The sequence below is a fragment of the Parasteatoda tepidariorum genome, chromosome 6 (assembly GCF_982258835.1).
Source record: "Parasteatoda tepidariorum strain Cologne lab strain chromosome 6, Ptep-v5.0, whole genome shotgun sequence".
Lineage (NCBI taxonomy): Eukaryota > Metazoa > Arthropoda > Arachnida > Araneae > Theridiidae > Parasteatoda > Parasteatoda tepidariorum.
Window position 1 is genome coordinate 79,695,606 of NC_141760.1, and position 21,683 is coordinate 79,717,288.

Below are 21,683 nucleotides of genomic sequence, written 5' to 3' on the forward strand. Positions count from 1 at the left end.
TTTAATTCTACTGATAATGTAATATAAATTATACACAATCTGTATTCTCATAGCCGAAAACAAGACATGTTTGATATACCTGATAGATACATAAAAAAAGTGTTGAAAAAGTAAGTGAATTCAGTTCATCTCAGCATATCTGATTTACTTAATGAAATTCTTTAACTAATTATCAAATTTCAAATACTGATATTTAATTATACAGATAAGATCAGATGAGTTATGCAGAATAGATATTTTTATAGATGTTTTGATACGTGTGAAAAAACATGTTAAGAAGAGAAGACAATTCCAATAATAATTTATTTCTTGGAATTCTTCAAATAATTAATGAATTTCAAACACTAATAATTAATTACTCAGATAAGATCACAATAACTAAGCAGAACTGATATTCTTATGGACGAAAGCAAGATGCTTTGATACACATGATAAAAAAACGTGTTAAGAAAGGAAGTTAATTCAATTCTTTCCAATACTTTATTCAATGGAATTCTGTGAATTACTAATGAATCACACACTGATATTAAGTTACGTAGAAAAGATTGCATTATTTATACAGAATTGTTATTCTTATGGCCAAAAGCATGTTTTGATACATACAGCAAAAAAACGTGTTAAAGAAGGAAGTTAATTAAATTTTTTACAATAATACTTGATGAAATTTTTTGAAAAATTAAAATTTTCAAGCACTAATATTTAATTGCACAGATAAGGTCGCATTAACTAAACTGGTTAATGTGATTACACATTACATTACATTAACTACGAAGGTTTTATGGTCGAAAGCAAGATGTTTCAATACAAATGATAAGGAACGTGTCAAGAAAGGAAGTGAATTCAATTCTTTCCAATCTCGTCAAAACATCGCCATCAGACTCAGAGAAACGTAAAAGTTTAATAGTCCTTCCGAAAACAAAAAGATGAGAAAAATATAGTGAAATAGCACCACGCGAAACGGACCTGCCAATAGATATTCTACAAAAGGAAAGCAAAATGATGTCACGAAATCCCATTTTGCACCGCTAACTCTTTGTCCAGCAGAGCGTCCATATCCGCGACACACCCTTCGAGACGAGTGTCCAAGAGGACATAAGTCCGTGACCATGTTCCACACCAGAGGTTACTTGGGTCAAATTGAAATATTCCAATTGTAAATCCTTTTAAAGGTTTAGCTTTTACAACAACGGCGATTAAAGAGGGTTGAAGAATGTGATGAGATTGACTCTGGAATATACTTGTGAAAGGAATGGCATTCGATGTCATCTTTCTTCTTCAGAAATATTCTTCTAAGGATTCTTAAATATTTTAGTGAAGTTTAGTGGCGTTCCTGAGATTCCGCAAAAATTTGGCGACCAAATCAACATTCCTTTGGATGGTAAATGGAAAAGCTCAATACTTATGGATAAAACCGGGCTGCCAGAGAGTAAGTAGCTTTGCCATTTTTCGTTGATATAACAAATTTTAAAAGCTAGAGTAGTTAACTCTTAATGTCCTAAGGAAATTTTAGTCGCCTAAAAATATTCTATTGCCATGAATGTTATAAAACAATATTGTTGACAGCTAAGTTTTAATGTAAATATATACCATCAATCTTTATTTCAGCAGCTAATGCGTCAAAATTGTCGAAGGAATACAAGCTAGGGGCAGAAATAACTTTAAATCCAGCATTTTAGGTCTAATAATCTAGTTCCTTATCTTATCGTTTAATTATCTTAATTGATTTTAGTCAGTTTGCTTTAAACCTAGAGTAGTGAATGCTTATTGCTCATTATCCGTATAGATATGCATGTTGAGAAGATGAGACATTCGTAGACTCTTTAGATTTCTATAAGATACATCGTTGCATTAATAGATTCTACGAGTATATCAAAATAGATTTTAAATAAAATTTTACAGGAAATTGAAATAATTGATCTGATTGTAGTGAAACCACATATCTTAAGAGTAATTAGAAAATATATCATTCATTGTTCAATTAGCATAATTAATTCCAGTCAATTTGCTTTAAGCCCAGAGCAGAGAGTGCTTATTGAAAAAAGCAGTGAATGCTTATTGTAAATTATCCATAGAGATAATTAATGTTGTAGAGATATGTGTAGACTCCTTAGATTTCTACAGGATACACTGTTGCATTAATAGATTCTACCAGTATATAAAAATAGATTTTAAATAAAATTTTACAGGAAATTAAAGAATTTTTCTTTAATATTTTTTCAAACTACCCTGACACTTTTTAAGCTAATTCTTGTGAAACCGCATACCTAAAAAGTAATTAGATATGATTTATTGTTCAATTATCTTAATTTTAGTCAGTTTGCTTTAAACCCAGACTAGTGGATGCTTATTGTAAAAAGCCTTATCAATAACCCTAAGCAAATACTGTCTGATTGCGTAATTCTTCGAGCATTTCTTAACTAACCTAAATACATATGAGCTATATTTAATAGGCCTTAATAATATCAGGCAGGCTAGAATTTGCTGAATTTTCCAATTAGCCCCACGCATTCAAAAATTAAGGTAACATTTACAAATTTCAGGATTTTTCATTCAGTTTACGTCATTTAAAGATGAACAAAACAGCTTGTATATTATTCGCAATACTCCATTAGTGTAAATACTTTCATTCCTTGTGTAAAATTGATTCAAACAAATATGCTCATAAGGGTCACCAATGAATACTTAAATACTAGTTAAAAACAATGTTGAAATCTAGCGAATCACAAGGGAGAAAGGCGGGACTGTAAACATCAAGCTTGTTTGAAAGCGGGAAGAAACAGGAGCTGAAAATATGATAGAATTGAAAACACCTGAAGAGAAATCCCTCTAAGTGTCATCAGGCAATCAAACTGGTTCCGATGCTTTTCATCCCATTTCTTTCATTAGGTGATTCAGTAAAAATCGAGATCTTTCGTTTCTTCTTCGATTAAATATTAATTTGCGATCTTTAATACGTATATTATTATAGAAAGCTTCCAAAATTAAATACTCTGAAATCTCGCTACAACAATCTACGTGAAATTAAGCCCTCAATACCACGAATAACCAACTAGCGGTACACGTGGCACTGTAGAGTTTGAGTAGTAGCACGAGAAAATTTAAAGAAAAATTTAAAATACTTGTAAAAAGAATTCGTAACAACACATCTATTCAAAAATTATAGAATTTTGGAAAAGTGTAGTAACAAGCATTTTTTAAAATTTTGCCAGATATGGCTGTCAGTTTTTGTTATACGTTTGAATCAACTAATAAGTGTGAATAAAAAAATTTCTATTATGAACATAATAGTTATAGTTCAAGATTGCCTGTTGCGTATCTAAGAAACCTAAGTATCTTTTAGAATCAATTCTAACATCGATGACTTGGTTAAAAAAAAAAGTAATCAGTTCAAAATCTGCAGTAATTAATTACTGACTATTTAATAACTATTCAGCATTAAATGTTTCTAGTTATTCATTTTTATTTTCTGCATAACCAATCTGGCTGTAAAGTTTAACCCTTTGACGAACAAATAAGACACCGGTGACCCTTTTTATATATTTTTTTTCTGACGCTCTAATTACAAGTAAAAACATATTTTAGTATTTTTATATCATAAAAAATAGTCCAAAAGTTACCGAAAAATTCTGTTAGATTATCGGAATTACATTTGTATATAAAATCCAAAAAAATTTAGTTTGAAAAAAAAAATTACATTCATATTCAAAAAGTTCTCAATAATTAATTTTGTTAATTAAAGACATTTTGATGATGAATATCTTTATCGTCATTCTTCGAATCTTAAGAGAAACGTCATCTTTCGATGACGTTTCTATTAAATTTAAATAACTGCAAATTTGAGAAATTATTGTATTATTGGAAGTGAGCCACGTTTGTAAGATTTTTCCTCTAGAGGAGAAAAAGACACCAGTGTTTCAGGGCTGTATTTCATAACCATAAATAATTAAAAAACGAAATATAATATTTTTTACTGATTTTGACCCAAATTAATACAAAAGAATGAAAAAAAGCATAAAAAATATGTTTAATAAATATTTTGCATCAAGGACTTGAAAACATTTACTAATGTGAGCCATTGAAACTTGAAAACATTATAAATGTGTAATTTTCTTTTATTTATTAGATTATTTTTTAAATCCCAATTACCCAATATTTCGTGAATAAAATGTACTATATACCTAAAAATCTCATAAAAAGCATATGAAAAACATTAATATACCTTTTTATATTTTTAGTATATAAGAAAAATTAAAAGTGCAGCGCATAATTTTACATCTTCCGAGAGTATCACTCTTCTCCCATATCTGCTCCACACTGCAAAAAATTCTGGAATAAATTACGGTAAATTGTACCGGGATTCAGAGTGCCTTTTTTTTACAGTAAAATCTGTTTTTGCTGGAACATGTTATGGTACAAAAAATTTTATATACTCTAATTTTTACAGTTATAATTACCGCAAAATCATTGAACTGAATCACTCTATTAAATAAATATTATTATAAAAGTTAAGGTAAAATACTTAATGGTAAAAATGGATTTTATGGTAAAATAGATTATATGGATGATGCACCCAAAATGCCGGTAATTAATATAGTAATTTAATCTGGAATTTTTTTCAGTGTACATCGATAATTTCTGTTGATCCTATTGGAATATTAACATCCACAGGCTCTAATGTTAGCTTTATTCCGATTCAAAAATATTCCATACAGCGCAATAAAATTAAATACGGAGAGCAAAATTAAAAACGAAGAGCCTTAATACCTTTTGATTTTGTGATAGGATAGTCGTATGCAAACATCCACTCTTAATCTGTTGTCTTAAGCATCCAATCATAACTAGTGTATAAACGTCGGACCAAATCTCTATACCAGTGCGTATGACGTTTGTATTCGTCGTGTAAAATACAAAATTACCTTAGACTATCAAAACTGCAAATGTCGATGAAATACAGTAAGAATATTATTTGATGGTATTTTTCCTATTACCAATAGAACTGATATAATTGATATATTACCAATAGAACTGATAATATTGAAACCTAATTACGTACGTAATTGGCTTTAGCCCTAAACCAATTACATGCGTAAGCCAGTAAGCATTGATTTACGGAGGAACTTCGTAAGCAGTTAGCTAGACCAATATTGGTAATCGGACATTTTTTTTAAAATTAAATGCAGGAATGCAAAGCGTTCAATCCAAAAGCTCTCGCTTACATCTAGTATTGTTCTTAGATTGTATCTTATGTATTTTGTTATTTTGCAACAAATTTTTAACAAGCTTCTAATAGCAATCACCTTTCCAGAAATGAAATGTCATTTTTTTAATTAAATATAAATGTATTCTTCATTTTTCTTAAAATTCATATCAGGACCATTTGCCCTGCTTTCGACGTGTATACACTTCATTGCTTGGTTTTAATTCCTGTGAGGGACATCCAAAATTAAATTCCGTACTTAATTAGTTATTGATTCGAATTTAAAAAGGGCTAACTTTAAAAATACTATTAGGCAATTTTTTAAATTAAAAATAGTTACAAAAACGTACTTTTGATGAATAAATATACTCTTTTCTACGTATTTGAACATTTAATCCTCAAAATACAGGAGTTGACCACAATCTGGGAAATAGGATCCTGACAGCAGCTAAAAGGCTCTTTACTGTTAATTTTACTTATTGTGTGTTCTACTATAACTCACTTTAGTTCGTAACTACATTAGAAATTTATCCTCAAATATCTCGCTGTAGACCGTTGAAAAAAATATTTATTTCGGAATAAAAGAGATTATGTAACAGATTCAAAATATCTAACAAAAAAAATATTAGCGTCAACGTGTTGAAAAAAATTCATGACGTTGAAATATTATTATTAATATTAATTTGGCATCGGCAATAACCACGTATAAACTTGATAATTCAAGCGTTTATTTGTAAAAACAAATTCTTATAGGGCTTTGGAAATTCAAGGAGACAATTATACATCAACGTCTAAAATTTTGGTTTTGTTAGGAAAATAATTAATGGTGTTTTATTAGCAAAACGCAGCATTACTAAAACGCCTCTGATGCGCAGCAGACATATACTATAACCTCGAAACACACTGTTGAACAAAATTAAGAGATGGAAAGCATTTTCTCACATTTCTATGACGCTATATTCTTCTATGACGCTATTTCTGGACGGTTATTGATATGGAGGGAACCTGGAACCCGATACCATCCCAGCAACATTACCGAAAGGGACCATTATGCTGGTGGAGGAATCATGGTTTGGGCAGGGATCATGCAAGATACCCGCACACCGCTCCATGTGTTTGACAATGGTTTCGTGAATGCCCAGAGGTACAGACAGGAGGTCCTAGAGCCCTATGTGCGCCTTTTCAGGGGCGCTGTTGGCCCTGAGTTCATTTTTATGAACGTCAATGAGTGACCACATAGGGCTCTCATGGTTGATGAGTATCTGGAAAGCGAGGATATTCAACGAATGGATTGGCCAGCCAAATCCACTGACCTGAATCCTATTGAACATGCTTGGGATGCTCTTGGGAGAGCTATTGCGATGCGCCAACCTCCCCCTAGAACTATTCTGGAGTTAAAAATTGCTCTGGTAGAAGAATGGGAGGGTCTTCCACAAGTCCTCCTTAACTCCCTTATTAACAGCATGCATACTCGTTGTGCATGCTGTCTGTCTGTCAGGGGTGAGCATACACCATACTAGAGGCAACACACACTGTACAAGCCTCACTTTTATTGTCATCTTTTATCCTTAAATTCAGACTACATTGGATTTATTGGCAATAGGTCTTGCCAGTGAATGGCACTTTCATTTTTGTTTTGCATACTTTATTATCATGGAATAAGCTATATCCATACCAAATTTCATTTATTTGTATACAGTATTTTTTGAGATATTTGGGAAAATGTCTTAAATCTCTTAATTTTGTCGACCAGTGTAATATACCGAATCTAAGTATTTAGCAAAATTATCTGCCAAACCTTTAAAGAAAATGTCTTAAACGATATTACAAGATTTTAAATGCTTCAGCACATTGTTTTCATCATTGAATATATATATATATATATATATATATATATATATATATATATATATATATATATATATATATATATATATATATCATAAAAATAAAACTCGACCCACTACACTAGAAAAACAAGGGAGATATCGATGACTCTTACATCCTGGGAACTCATGAACTCCAAAATTTTTGCAAAGACTAGCTCCTGGAGTCACGCTAAGCAGGCAGGAAAAAATTAATTACATAGATGCACATTTTACGCACCGAGACAAATTTAGTTACAAAATCCCAGCCCTGGGAATTCAACCATAATTCTATCTAACTCCCAATCAAACTCTAGCTGCGCAAAGCACTTGGTCAAAATAAGTTCATAATCTAAATTAAGGAAAAGTATCCAATGTCTTTAAGGAATTCAGTTAGTTTTCGGTGCAAAATAGCACCCAGCGCTGGTTGAAATAAAACCAAATTTTGCTAATTTTTATTAAAATGATTAGAAACAATGTTGTGAATATTGGTTTCAAATAATTTTAATCATTGTAATCATTCAACATACGCAATGTCTTATTTCATTTCAACCATGGTTGGAATAAAATAGAATATTGTATAAGTTGAATGATTACAATGCGCAAAATAATTGGCAATCAATATCCACAACGTGAATACAAAACTATTTTGAGAAAAATCAGTAAAATTTGATCCAATTATTACAATTCAGTCATTAGTCAGGAAAATAGCAATTAATCAGCACAAGACGTAAAATATATTAAATTGTAGAAAATGTAATTGATGTCAAGTTTATAGATAAGTTTAGAAAATACTGCCGTTCCATCAAACAACAATATGTCAGGGAATAGTTTATCAACTGGTTTAATTGTCTAAAAGAATGTTTGAATTTACAATAAAATTTGGCTCTGAAAAAAAATAATTAAATAGACTGTAAAGGACAAAATTGCTGAGTGACCTATGTACGTAATTAAGGCTGTGAGAAAAGTTCGAATGATTGTTTTTCAATTCCAAATAATTAGAAAAATTTTCCAATGGTAAGATTACATCTTTTATTTTAGCTTTAGTTTTCATCCTGATTATAGTTGCAATTTTAGAAATTGAAAAAATTTAATTATTATTTTAAAATTTTTAAGTGTCAGTATTTTATAAATATTCGTTAATGCTATATGTTTGCACGTTATATTCTTGTTAAGTGTTTTTTTTTTTAATTATTTACAAATAGACTTTTTCTGTTGCTTACAAATCAATTTAACCATGAACTAAAATAACTTCGTTACCAGGAGCGATTTTACTTGATTATCCAAAATAATTTATATTTATTTTGTTTTGTTTTTATTATTATTACTATTATTCTTCTGACTCATAAATGTTTGATTTAAAATTTTCTTTTTGAGCTGATATTTTTTAAAATATTTAAACATGACGTTTTGCATAAGGTCATTAAAGTACACTTACAGAAACACAAAGAACGCTTTGCAACAAATTTCATAGAAACCAATTATCTATCAATCCAAATTATCCAAATATCATCAAAAAATAAATCGTATTGATTGCAGATAATTTTATCATTGTTATCATTCAACCTATGCACGTTATATTTCATTTCCTGTTATATTTCATTTCCTGTGTTATTTCATAAGTAAAACTTGAAAGTTAGCACTTTTAAAAATTTATTTTATTTATTAGTGAAAATATATCATAAACCAAATGAGTTTTGGATCGAATTGTAAAACTTCAAGTAATAGTTCTTTTTATATATATATAAATGATAAAGTAAGCTTTTTTCGATTTGTAGAGGGGGGGGATTTTCAATCATCAAGGTGAATTTCCTTTAATTTTATAATTTATTTAAAGTAAACACCACAAATTTCAATTTGGGAAAATTAAACACATAACACTTATAGAATTTGGATTACAACGTATGCTTATCTTAAGTTCATTAAATTTTTTTCATCTGGTGTCGATCATAACACGGTCGTAGATTCGTAAATCCTGTTAAAACCAACTTTTTTTAAGACAAAATTTTACTTTGAACAAAATAGGGTTGCAATTTCATTTAAGAACACCATTTAATGTACAATAATTTTATTGATGTTTAGAATGTTTTTAGGAATGTTTGTCTTAAGAGAATGCTGTACCCCGAGAGAAACTTTTGATGGCAAATTCTGTTTTCTCTCTACTGGTATTTTAAAATTTAGGGAAAGCTGAATTCAGGTAAATCTAGAGTAAACTATGAAATTATAATTGTCGAAAGAATATTTTTAAAACAAGCAAATTATTGCAGGATTACTTCCTTACAGCGTAATAGTGAGTAATTCTGCCATAATTCGTTTGCATTTTGTTTCTTTCAAGATTTTTTTTTTTCAGCATTTAAAACTTCGCCTTTTAGTCTAGGTTTACCTAAACTTTTTTAATTTAAACCTATTTTAACTGAAAAATGTATAATGAATTTTTTACTACATCAATTTGTAGTTAATTTATTTTTAAATAAATGTTGAAAAAAATACCTACTTTTAATTGATTTTTAATCTTTTTTTTTCTTTACTTCAAGATAGTAATAAGAGTGAAAAAAAAATAAAAAAATAAAAAAACCACTGAAGAAAATTTAAAAAAAAAAAACCACAAAATTCGAAACAGAAATTGGAGAAAAGTTTACTTACACATTTTTTAATGTATTAATTTATTTATTACTATGATTATAAAAAATATATTCATTATTTTTGTACTATAAATTTGTAACTTCACACTTTATGCCATGTCCAATGTAAAATTTAACCCTTTGTACTACCAATTAGGGGTGACCTAACTATTTCAGAATTTGTTTCACTTTTATTTCTATTATAAATGAATATAAACGTTTTCCTCCTGAAAATACAAATGAAAATTACGGTTACTTTGTTTTTATTCTCATTCTCAAAAAAAAAATGGAAATCAAAGTATTAATTTCGTAATCAAAGTATTAATTTCGTGAGAAAGTGCAATTGACACAGTTGATGTTTTTTATGCATTTTGTTTTAATTTTTCAAGGTAGAAATATTTGTTTGCACGACACATAAAAATTTAATTTTATTAATTATGCATGGAATATTTTCTTTCATGAAACAAAATGTTTTTATGAATAAAAATTATTTTGATCTAAATAAATATGATTCGTATTAAAATGTCCTCGTAAATTTAACTTGATAGTAATCGTAAAATTAACTTGCCCTTTTAAAACTCCGAGTGATTGTTATTACTAAAAACTTGTGTCATCCTAAAAATATTAGATTGTCAAACTTAAACTAATTTGCTTACAATCCTAAATTTAATTTGATTTACTTTTAATCCTAAAATTATTTTAGTTTCTTTTAATTCCTAAAATAATAGAATTTCCTTTTAATCCTAGAACTAATTTGATTTATTTTTAATCCTAAAATAATATGATTTCATTTTAATCATAAAATAATTTCATTTCATTAAAATCAAATTGATAAATTTTTAATCCTAAAATTAATTTTATTTCATTCCAATCCTAAAATTACCCCGATTTAATTTTAATCCTAAAATCAATCCTCCGGTTGATTTCGTTTCAGCCATAAAACTAATTTGATTCCTTCATAAGAAGCATCTGAAAGTTATATGAACGACAATTTTAACTCACAAATTTTATTAAAATACGCATGCGTCACAATTATATCTTTGACCAATGAATATAGGACATCGAATTCAAAATATGCAACCTTGCTAAATGATTTACGATCAGTCTCGCGTCCATGAACGATTTCCGGTGAAATTTTAAAAATGACACAATGATGAATTATATTATGAGTTTGCATGCCATGGGTGGTTTGCAAATGACAAAATTCAAATTTATCTTTTTCAGGATCAGATGGGTCTATGGCGCGGCTGCTTGTGCATAGTCATTTTTCTTATGGTGTCTGCGGAGCAAAAGAACTTTACCATCAAGCAGTCGCACAGAAGAGGTAAGCAATTTCTTTTCTTTGGCTACCTCTACATTTAAAATATTAACTTTGTTTCAAATATGCTTTGGTTTTGAAAAAGATAAAATTTCAATTATTATTATAACACAGAAAAAAAAATTATTATTTTACTAAGCAGATGTTTGTTGGTCGGAAGGATGATTTTGCTAGAATCTTTTAATCAAATCAAATCAATAATGTAATCCTGCAATGGATTCTGACTGTTCTAACTTATTTTTTTATGATTTTATTCACTGAGATAATTTACAGATATCAAAACAAAACTTTTTAGATTTATTACATTTTTAGATAAAATAATAATAATTAAATTTAAAATTTAAAAACCTTTCAACATTCATACATTTGTTAGTTAGGAAAAAATTTTTAACATACATATTTCATGAATAGCATGACTAAGTTATTGATCGTTGATTAAAGTTATGATTAAGTATTTGATATGCTTAAGTTATTGATATGATTAACACTTGAAGTCATTTTGACCCAAGGAAGTCATTTTAACTGCTTTTTAATTTCAATTAGAAAAACAATGATGTATATAATGACACAATTTCTTAGAATTTTGTGACTTTTTGTACAACATATAATTTTTTTTATTGTTAATATTTACTAATAACTTGTTATATAACTGTAAATTATATTAAAAATATTAAAAATTAATTTCAAACAAATTTCTTTACACATTAGTTATTCTCTCATAATCCAGTCATTTTGACTGCTTTTGGGCAATATAGGTAGTTCAGTCTTTCTAGTGTTAAGTTATTACGCGCAGAAGGGACAATCAGAAATTATAATTTTATACAGATTTGTTAATGAGGATTAATTTACTCTTATGTATACTAATATAGGTACTAGGATATTTAGAACCAGTCACATATTTATTTTTTCAGAAATATATTAAATAATTTCATGTGCAATGAGTGGGACAAAGTGACTCAATTATATACATTCAATTTTAAGTAAGATATATTAAAATCAGAACATACTTTTAGCATTTATGAATGAAAGCTGTCTATCAGCTTTGAATGTCAAAGTCAAGAAAGTAATTAACTATATTAATTTATATCAGTACATTTTAAACACCTATCCATAGTCAAAATAAAGCCAGGGCTACAAGTCCATATATATCAAGACGAAAAAGAGTAAAAACTGGTAACAAATAAATTTCATTTTAAGCTTTTTTTTCGGGAATAATAAAATATCTATAGCTACCAAATTTTCTTAACGGTTACAATTTATATATCGAATTGAGTCTTCCCCGAGATTTATTCTTCCCGAAAATTATTCATTATTGAAATAGTTCTACTACCAGTGTTTTTTCTTTTCCGTCCCTCTTTCAGGCTTGAATAAAGCTTCCATAAAATATTTATAAGCCTACATAAAGAACAAAAGCTTTACATAAGAAATATATATATATATTGATTGAAATATCATCGTTATGCTATGTATTTAAAATTTATAGAGTTAAATAAATAAAACAGAATATTTTTATGTGTGAAAGTAAATATCTTATACAAATTCGCAATTATGAGCCAACGCACACCAAATATGGTGTACATACGTTCGAAAATATGACAGAACTAACCAACAGCCCAAAGAGTTTTTCATAGGATTTGATAAAGATTTTATAATATGAGTGATTTGCTAGATCGCTGCTCTAATCAATGAAAAATTAATTTTATCTCTCGTTTTTAACGAATTATTTATCATTGGTTTTCCTATGTTAGGTTATCACAAGTAAAATCAACGATCAGAATTTCGTGAATTATAATTATGACTTAAACAAATTCATATTTTAAAAATAAAAATAATATATATTGTGAAAAAAATTTTATTATAAACTAGGTATATTGTGAAAAAAAATTATTATATATTTTATAACCATCGTTGAACAGCCGACCCTATTTCAAACAATTTTATTGAAAATATCAATAATAATAGCACAGCTTTAAAAAAAAAAATGCGAACAATTTCATTAATAAAAATTAGCAAGTTAAGGCAGTCCATAACTCTGTATTATAGTTAATTATGAATATTTATTGTTTTTCAGGTAAAGCTTTGAAAATATCAAAGAAGCCCTGTTCTGATCCAAGCGGAAGGAAAGGCATTTGTACATTTAAATGGGACTGCATTAATCACAATGGAACACTTATGGGAACTTGCATGGATGGCTTCATATTTGGCACCTGTTGTCAGTATGACTATGACCCTTTATTTCATGACGATTCATTTGATGACATTATATTCTACGATAACTCAAATAATGTTCAGGAAGATCACAAACTTTTACCTTCACCTGCAAGGTATTCAACAAGTACTACAACCACCACACCAACGCGTTTTTATTCGATCCCCACTAGTCGCCCAACAACAAGATCAACTCGTTCAACGACGACAACACTTCGACCAATAGTTACAGCGAGTCGTCCTCCGACAACAAACCGACCAACAATTACAACCACAGAGGCAGCAGCCACAACACGTAGTACTACTTTAATAACTACAACTAACAGACCAAATACACAATTAGTGACATGGACTTCCATAGGACCGACAAGACCACCGCTTGTGCCACAACGTCCTATATTACTAAACCCATTTCCATTTCGTCCCGGATTAAATATTCCACAGACAGGATGGCCACTGGGCATAGCTTTTCCAGTGAATATTTTTCAACAAAATCGACCATTTCAGATATTTAGACCTCCAGCTGTGTTTCAAACTGCTCAAAGTACTGTGTCAAATCAAACACTATTGAGACCTGGTTCATCATTTACAATATTTAACAGCACAAATGGAATTAAGTCAGCGAATAATGCAACAACCAATAATGCTGTATCATTGACTACTGTAGTTGTGCCTATACCGCAGTGGTCGACACAATCGTCAACTCAATCAACTACAACTCAGCGAAATTTCAACCGTCCAGTACAGCTTTCTTCTCCAAGAGGAACAATCAGGCCTTTATTTTATACATCCCATAATGTCACACCATCAACAAACGGAGTCACAACAAGGCGACCCCACCTGGACTACAGAAAAGGTAAAGCATATAAACTAAGTTTTTATAAATTCGCTTTCTTGATTGTAATGAGGGAATCTTGCGAGCAGCAAATATTCGACTAGCTAGAGCATTCAAATCTCAGCTACAACCGCATGCTCGATGTCAATGAGATTTTCAATCGTTTCTCGACAACTACAAACAAAATTGCAGTGACATTATCAGAATCAGAACTACAACGCATTAAATATTAAATAAAGCACTAAAATTTCAACTGCAATTTTTGCCTTGATGACATCACATTTTTTCATCATTTTCAGACGGAGTTAAACGCCATATTATGGACAAGTAGAAATTTTCGCTAATATCAATTTTGAACATATTTCGACAAATAAAGTTACAATTTCACCTGGTGTGTGCTTTATAATCGTTAATGAAATATCATAAACGTTTTTTGCCCACTTTCCGACTGGCTAGAATACTTAAAATTTAACTGGAGTATTGTGCTGGATTCTTATACATTTTCGGATTCGCTAATCTGATAAAGAATAGGCTTAAAATATTTTTGCATTGTATTTTCGGCGATTGTTTTTAGTAACAAATTTTGTTTATGTTTTAACATTTTTCTTTTTACTCAGATATTAATTATAACTTCTAAATTGAAGGTTTTTATGAATTTTGGGAAGAATTTTAGTATTACATCTATATCAAACATTTTTAAAGATGAAGCAGAAATTCCGATTTTAATAAAAGGTTTCAACTTTTTGCCGACTATTTTATTAATATTCTAAGATAAACTAAGGCTAAGATGCAACCGCAATGAGTTAATAAACTTTCTGCTTTCTAAAGAAGACACCCAAGGATTATGAACTGCCATGAACAAAGTGAATAGGGCAATGCAATTTCCAAAATGTTGTTTTTCAATTTTTTTTTATGAAGTGGAAATTTTTGTTTTAAAATTAAACTAAATAACTATCTAATACTACCACTCATTCCTTCCAGATTGTGGAGTACGAGCTTTAGGTCCCAAAGGGCGCATTGTTGGCGGTCAGAGTTCATATTTTGGTCGGTGGCCATGGCAAGTAAGTTTCATATTCGTAAGATCAACAAATCTGTTTATATATATATATATATATACAGGTGATTATCAAAATAATGGAAACACTTGTGAATAAAAGGGACATTTAAGAATTCGCTTCATAAGCATCAGAATATAATCTTAGCTACCAGTATTTTTTAATATAAAAAGTACATATATTAGGTGGTATGAGAGAGCTTTAACAGAGTTGTCTACGTTTTGAATTTTTTGTCAGAAGCGTAAAATGTCAGACCTCACAGATTTTCAGAGAGGCCAAATTGTAGGAGCCCGACTAGTTGGAGCAACAGTGACCGAAACATCCCAGCTCTTAGGCGTTTCTAGAGGTACGGTGTCTAAAGTCATGACAGCATACACACAGCGCGGAAAGACAAGCTCATCAAAGCAAAATAGTGGACGGAAGGAGAAGCTGAGTGAAAAAGACCGACGGGTATTGAAGCGGATTGTAATGTTTAAAAAGAAAACAACTGCAGCCAAAGTGACCGCAGAGCTCAATCAGCATCTGGATTCTCCAGTGTCAACAATTACAGTTAGGAGATACCTTCATAAAGAGAACATTTACAGCAGAACAGCAATTCCCAAGCCACTTGTCACAAATGCTAATGCAAAACGTCGTGTAGAGTGGTGCCACAACCTTAAAACCTGGTCGATTGATAAGTGGAAGACTGTTATATGGTCAGACGAATCGTCTTTCACACTTTTCCCCACAACAGGATGGGTACATGTCTGGAGAACACCTGCACAAGCGTATGATCCTGATTGCCTCCATCCAACTGTCAAGCATGGAGGTGGATCGGTCATGGTATGGGCAGCCGTGCCATGGTTTTCTGCTGGCCCAATGGTAACCCTGAAAGGAAGGATCACTGGGGAGAAGTATAGAGAAATTTTAGCTGACCAGGTCCATCCTATGATGCAAATTTTGTTTCCTGCAGGAGATGGAATTTTCCAGGATGATATTGCCCCTATTCATGCAGCCAGAGTTGTCCAATCATGGTTTGATGAACATGAGGATGAAGTGGAACATCTACCTTGGCCAGCACAGTCCCCATACCTCAATATAATCGAACCGTTGTGGTCTATTTTAGAGCTTTCAATCCGGAATCGATATCCTCCACCGGCATCTCTCACGGAACTTTCACAATATCTCCATGAAGAATGGTACAATATTCCTCTAAACACTATTCAGAATTTGTATGATTTGATTCCTAGGCGAATCCAAGCTGTTTTGCATGCAAAAGGCGGTCCTACGCCATATTAATAAAGGATTCCTTCAAAATCTGGGGTGTTTCCATTATTTTGATAACCACCTGTATATATAAAGAGAGAGAAAGTACTTGGAAAAAATCCATTATTCACAACAAGTTACTGTGGAGTAATATGTGAAATAAGCTCGAAACGTTTTGTGTTTTGTAAAAAGATTATTCTATTCTTTTTTTCAGGTGTTGGTAAAAGAAGCAGCATGGCTAGGTCTTTATCAAAAGAACAAATGTGGAGGAGTCCTTGTATCAAGCAAGTACGCAATTACAGCAGGACACTGCCAGCCAGGGTTGGTTCTATAATTATGAATACAAATTAGGGATGGAAAAAACCAATAATTCGTTTTCTCATCATTTGTTAATATCCTTGTATGATATCCATTTAATTTGAAGTACTATTAAAATGTCATTTGTACTGTTAAAGGGAGAATTTAAGCTCAAGCCCTACAGTAAAATTATTCATAAATTGATTCTACCATCTGTTCAGTTAATTTTTTTTATCAGATGCAAGAGAACACTTTAATAGTGTTGCGTAGTATCTCATTGTTTATTTGTTCGAGAGGATAAGGAAAACTTAAACAAGCAAAGAAAAAAAAAACAGAAATAAGTTATGTCAATTTTAAAATATAAACGTTACAAAAATTTCATAGAAAACACTGGTCCTGGCAAAACATAGAAATTTTTTTTAAAAAATGTGGCATTATTTTCATTGAAATATGATTAAATTACACAAAAAAGCTTTGTGTATGATAAATAATACTTTATTTAAGAAATAAAATGGTGCATGTATGCACCATTGACCAAATCAATGGACAAACCATTTAGTTAAACACTAGTTTTTTTTTGCTTTTTTTCTATGAAACAAGTTTTATTTTATGGTATTTACAGAACTTACAACTTTAATCCGTCATAAAAGCATGTAATTAATCTAAAGTGGAATATTAATGCCGTTTCAAAAAGTCGAATTTGTAAATAACCATTTGAATTTTTTTTAAAAAAACTATCACAATTTGAAAATTTCTCAACAGAAAGTGTTTTCTCTAATTGAAACTGAATTACTAATATTTTATTTTATTACCATCGTTGAACAACGGACCCACTTTTCGGGTTTACGACTACTTATGTTCAACTCCATAGCCTTGTAATTTTGAACCCAATCCAGAAGACCCAGTTCACCTCATTGGAAGGCGAACGCTCTATCTCCTGAGCCATCGCGGCTCACTAATATTTTATAGATATCTTCAGAAACCTTTAAAATAGAAAAAAAAATACAATTTATTTCGAGAAAGTATATCTTTCTGTCTCACTTTGTCGCTAAATTATTGTCTTCACTAATTAGCGCATTATATGTTATCTCCTCGAATCATTAAGATTGGATGTTGGTACATAACTAAACCATTAGATATAAGCTGCTTTTTAATTTGTGCACTGTGCATAGGTGTTTTAATCTTGTTGATTTGCTTGTAGCAGAAGATTTCTATCTTCACTGGTAGTGATTTTGGGAGAGCATGATTTATTGACTGACCACGAGAGGCTGAAACCAGAAATGAGACGGGTCAAGAGGATGATTGTCCACAGACATTACAATCCTCAAAATTTTGACAATGACATTGCTTTACTGGAATTGGATCCTCCCGTCGTTTTTCGTCCACATATATCACCCATCTGTCTGCCCAGCACTGATGAAGATTTTGAAGGGAAAACAGCTTTTGTCACTGGTTGGGGTAAAACATCTCATGGTGAGTGAGACTCATAAATTTCCCTTTTCTTTTCTTTGGCAAAAAAAAAAAAAAAAAAAAAAAAAAAATTACTCAAAATAAGAATAAGATTCCATAAAATTTGTAAACCTAAACCATCACATAGAAATTTAATTCATTATCCAGAGAATTTCCCTTTTCTTTTCTTTGGCAAAAATTCAAAATAAGAATAAGATTCCATATAATTTGTAAACCTAAACCATCACACAGAAATTTAATTCATCATCCAGAGAATTTCCCTTTTCTTTTCTTTGGCAAAAATTCAAAATAAGATTCCATATAATTTGTAAACCTAAACCATCACACAGAAATTTAATTTATTATCCAGAGAATTTCCATTTTCTGTTCTTTGGCAAAAATTCAAAATAAGAATAAGATTCCATATAATTTGTAAACCTAAACCATCACACAGAAATTTAATTCATTATCCAGAGAATTTCCCTTTTCTTTTCTTTGGCAAAAATTCAAAATAAGAATAAGATTCCATATAATTTGTAAACCTAAACCATCACACAGAAATTTAATTTATTATCCAGAGAATTTCCCTTTTCTTTTCTTTGGCAAAAATTCAAAATAAGATTCCATAAAATTTGTAAACATAAACCATCACACAGAAATTTAATTCATTATCCAGAGAATTTCCCTTTTCTTTTCTTTGGCAAAAATTCGAAATAAGAATAAGATTCCATAAAATTTGTAAATCTAAACCATCACACAGAAATTTAATTCATTATCCAGAGTTGATGAGTACAAAAAAAAAGGATTCTGTATGCCTGCTGATCCAATCTCTCATAATACTAATAATGAGTTACGAAGATCTACATTTTTTTGTTTCATTCCCTCCTTTAGTTTCTCTGAGAAGTGAAATACAGACATGTGAGTGTTTTACTTTAAAATAGTTGATGTTTACATCGAATAAGTTTAAACGAATAATTCTGTGATTTGCGGGAATTTCAGCCCCCGATTCAAAAAACTGTCCAAACATTTCAATCATTCTGATCACTCTTATTCTGAAAGACATAAGCTTATGCTCGAAATGTTTGCAAGCTAAGAAATGAATACGTTCATATAGAAGTAGAAATCCCTCCAACATATTTACAAAAAAATTTTGATTTTTGTACATGATGCATGCAAGAAAACTTATCTTATTTGGTTGCTATCTTGCACCCACATATGAAAAGTAATTTTGAGTCATTCTGTTGTTATGTGAGTCATCTAAGTTGACAAAACAATAAAGAATTGTTGTTTCTTTTTAAGGTGGAATTATTCCGAATTTGTTGCAAGAGGTTCAGGTGCCAATCATGAGTAACTTACAATGTGTAGATATGTTTAAAGATGCAGGGCATAACAAACTGATAAAGGATTCGTTCTTATGTGCAGGTTACAAAACAGGCGGAAAAGATTCATGTGAAGTAAGTAAATTTTTTAACCATTTCAGTTGTATGCATCAACCTTTTTAGCTCTAAAAAACTTTTACCGCTCGGCAAAGTGGCCGAGCAGTTAGCGTACCTGATTGCAAAGCTGATGGTTGAAGGTTTGAATCCCACTCAGGGTATGGTTGTTTCTCTCTGTGTTGGCCTCTATTAAGTGATGTGGGAATGTGGCCCACTCAATGAACAGGTATCTGTGGCTGTGTGGCGTGGGTAATGTTGCTTGTCTACGTAACTAAGGTTCACGGGCAATCACCGAGTAATGTTAAAGATCAACACTTCCGGCATCTTCCAAGGTAAATGAACTAAAGTTCAGTGCCTGCCGTTAAAATAAAATAAAAATTTAAACCGAAATATGTACATTTGATAAAGAAAGCCCATCATGAGGACACAATGTGGCATTTGAATGCTCAATGCATTATCTTCCTGCCTGCTAACCAAATATTAACTGAAAAAATTACATAAATTAGGATAAGAAATTATATAACTGTTTTCAAACTAATTTTAATAAACTTTATGACTAATTTTAATAAACTATTGCAAATATCTCATTTAAATAACTTTTTTTTAATTTTAAAATATTATTCATATGTCTTATAATTTTTGATCAAATTGATATTATCTTTATTATATCATACAAATGAATAGAGAAAATGCTCCATCATGGCACATTGTTAAAATAAACTATGTCATATTCTTGAAATAGAAATTATGAAATGTTATTTAATATAACCCAAAGGAATTTAGTTTTAACTAGTTTCCATTGAAATTTCATAGCTATTGAAGATTACTAAAACTATGTTTTTATTAAAGAGTACTCTTATCGAAAATGTAAATTTTTGCATTCTATTTTTTTTTTCTTAAATTAATAAATTACGATTAAGTTACATTAAAATTCATAATTTACATAGAATTACAATTTCTTCAAAGAAAATTACAAGAATTTTTAAATAATAATAACTTGTATCAAAATCAGACATTTATTTTAATCTCTTTAAAATATATTATATTGATTATTAAATAAATCAGCTTAATATGACTTAAAATACATAAATTATATAATCAATATTTTTCCGATAAATAAAAAATGATTTCAATTTTTCACAAACAGAAAACATTTAAAGTTATTTGGTTGAAAGGGCTATTTTATTGTTATATAATCAATTTTCTGAAAATAAATCCAAACTTGTTTCCTGTTATTATAATAGTTTTATAAATTCAGTTAATTTAAAGCCAATAACTATATGCAGAATACATTTTAATTCTTCCTCGAAAATTAAATTTTAATTTTACAGGGTGACTCTGGAGGACCACTCATGGTGGAAAGGGAAAGTGGTCAATGGGTATTAGCAGGTACTGTATCCCATGGTATCCGATGTGCTGATCCGAATTTGCCTGGTGTCTACATGAGAATATCCTCTTACAGACCATGGATTGACAAAATCATGAAATCTTGATCCGGATCAATAGCTTAATGTAAACCTGGGGAAATGAACTCTTACAAATGATTACTCATTGAGTATATGGTTGATCTTTTTCAAATGTTAATAAAAATATTTTTCATAATATAACCACTAATTATTATTACTAAGTACACTATATTTTAAAAAAATAAAAAAAGGGGAATTTCTTCTAAATACAAAAGGTGTATCATATTTCATTAAACGAATTTAGTTTTTTTTTATCTTATGTACCGATTTAACAACAAGGAGCTTCTCTCTTCAACCTCCATGATTTATTTATAATCAGTATTCGGTAACAGTTTACAATCAGAGACCCCTCTTATATTTGACGATTTTAAAATAATGAATATAAATGAAAATAAACCAAGAACCAATCGCATAACGATAAACAATAGTTGTGGTAACCTGATGATGACATCAATGAAAGTTAAGACAGCAAAAAAAAAATAAATAATTGTTAGAAACAGGATTTCAGCACACCTGAACAAAAATTATCTCAAAATAAGTGATCCCCCACTCTACACCTTAGCCACTTATTAAATTAAAAGATCCCATAATTTTTAATTATATTGATACAGATTTAGTTTTGCACATTTAGTTCCCGATTCTACTGGGATAAAATTAAAACCAAATAGAGAGCAGAATCCCTGTCCCTTAC

At 30.1% G+C, this 21,683-nt stretch overlaps 1 protein-coding gene across 2 annotated transcripts; it reads left to right on the forward strand.

Annotated features, from left to right (window-relative positions):
• The first annotated feature begins 1,195 nt into the window (after positions 1-1,195).
• Positions 1,196-21,133, forward strand: LOC107448742 (uncharacterized). 2 transcript variants are annotated; one of them, XM_087166076.1, is made up of 8 exons: positions 1,196-1,426; positions 10,908-11,007; positions 13,073-14,065; positions 15,026-15,105; positions 16,559-16,665; positions 17,843-18,114; positions 19,390-19,544; positions 20,858-21,133. In XM_087166076.1, exons 1-8 carry the CDS (start codon positions 1,376-1,378, stop codon positions 21,017-21,019), a joined length of 1,920 nt encoding a protein of 639 aa, XP_087022202.1. In that variant the 5' UTR covers positions 1,196-1,375; the 3' UTR covers positions 21,020-21,133. The 2 variants fall into 2 exon arrangements, with proteins under 2 accessions (XP_087022202.1, XP_087022203.1); XM_087166077.1 differs by having other exon boundaries at positions 1,242-1,426; positions 17,846-18,114.
• The last annotated feature ends 550 nt before the right edge of the window (positions 21,134-21,683 follow it).

Excerpts from the sequence above, each read along its gene's own strand:
- LOC107448742 (XM_087166076.1), top strand. The coding sequence starts at position 1,376 with ATGGTAAATGGAAAAGCTCAATACTTATGGATAAAACCGGGCTGCCAG. Across the intron at positions 1,427-10,907 it reads TAAAACCGGGCTGCCAGAGA|GATCAGATGGGTCTATGGCG; the intron begins GTAAGTAGCTTT and ends TATCTTTTTCAG. Across the intron at positions 16,666-17,842 it reads GCAGGACACTGCCAGCCAGG|CAGAAGATTTCTATCTTCAC; the intron begins GTTGGTTCTATA and ends ATTTGCTTGTAG.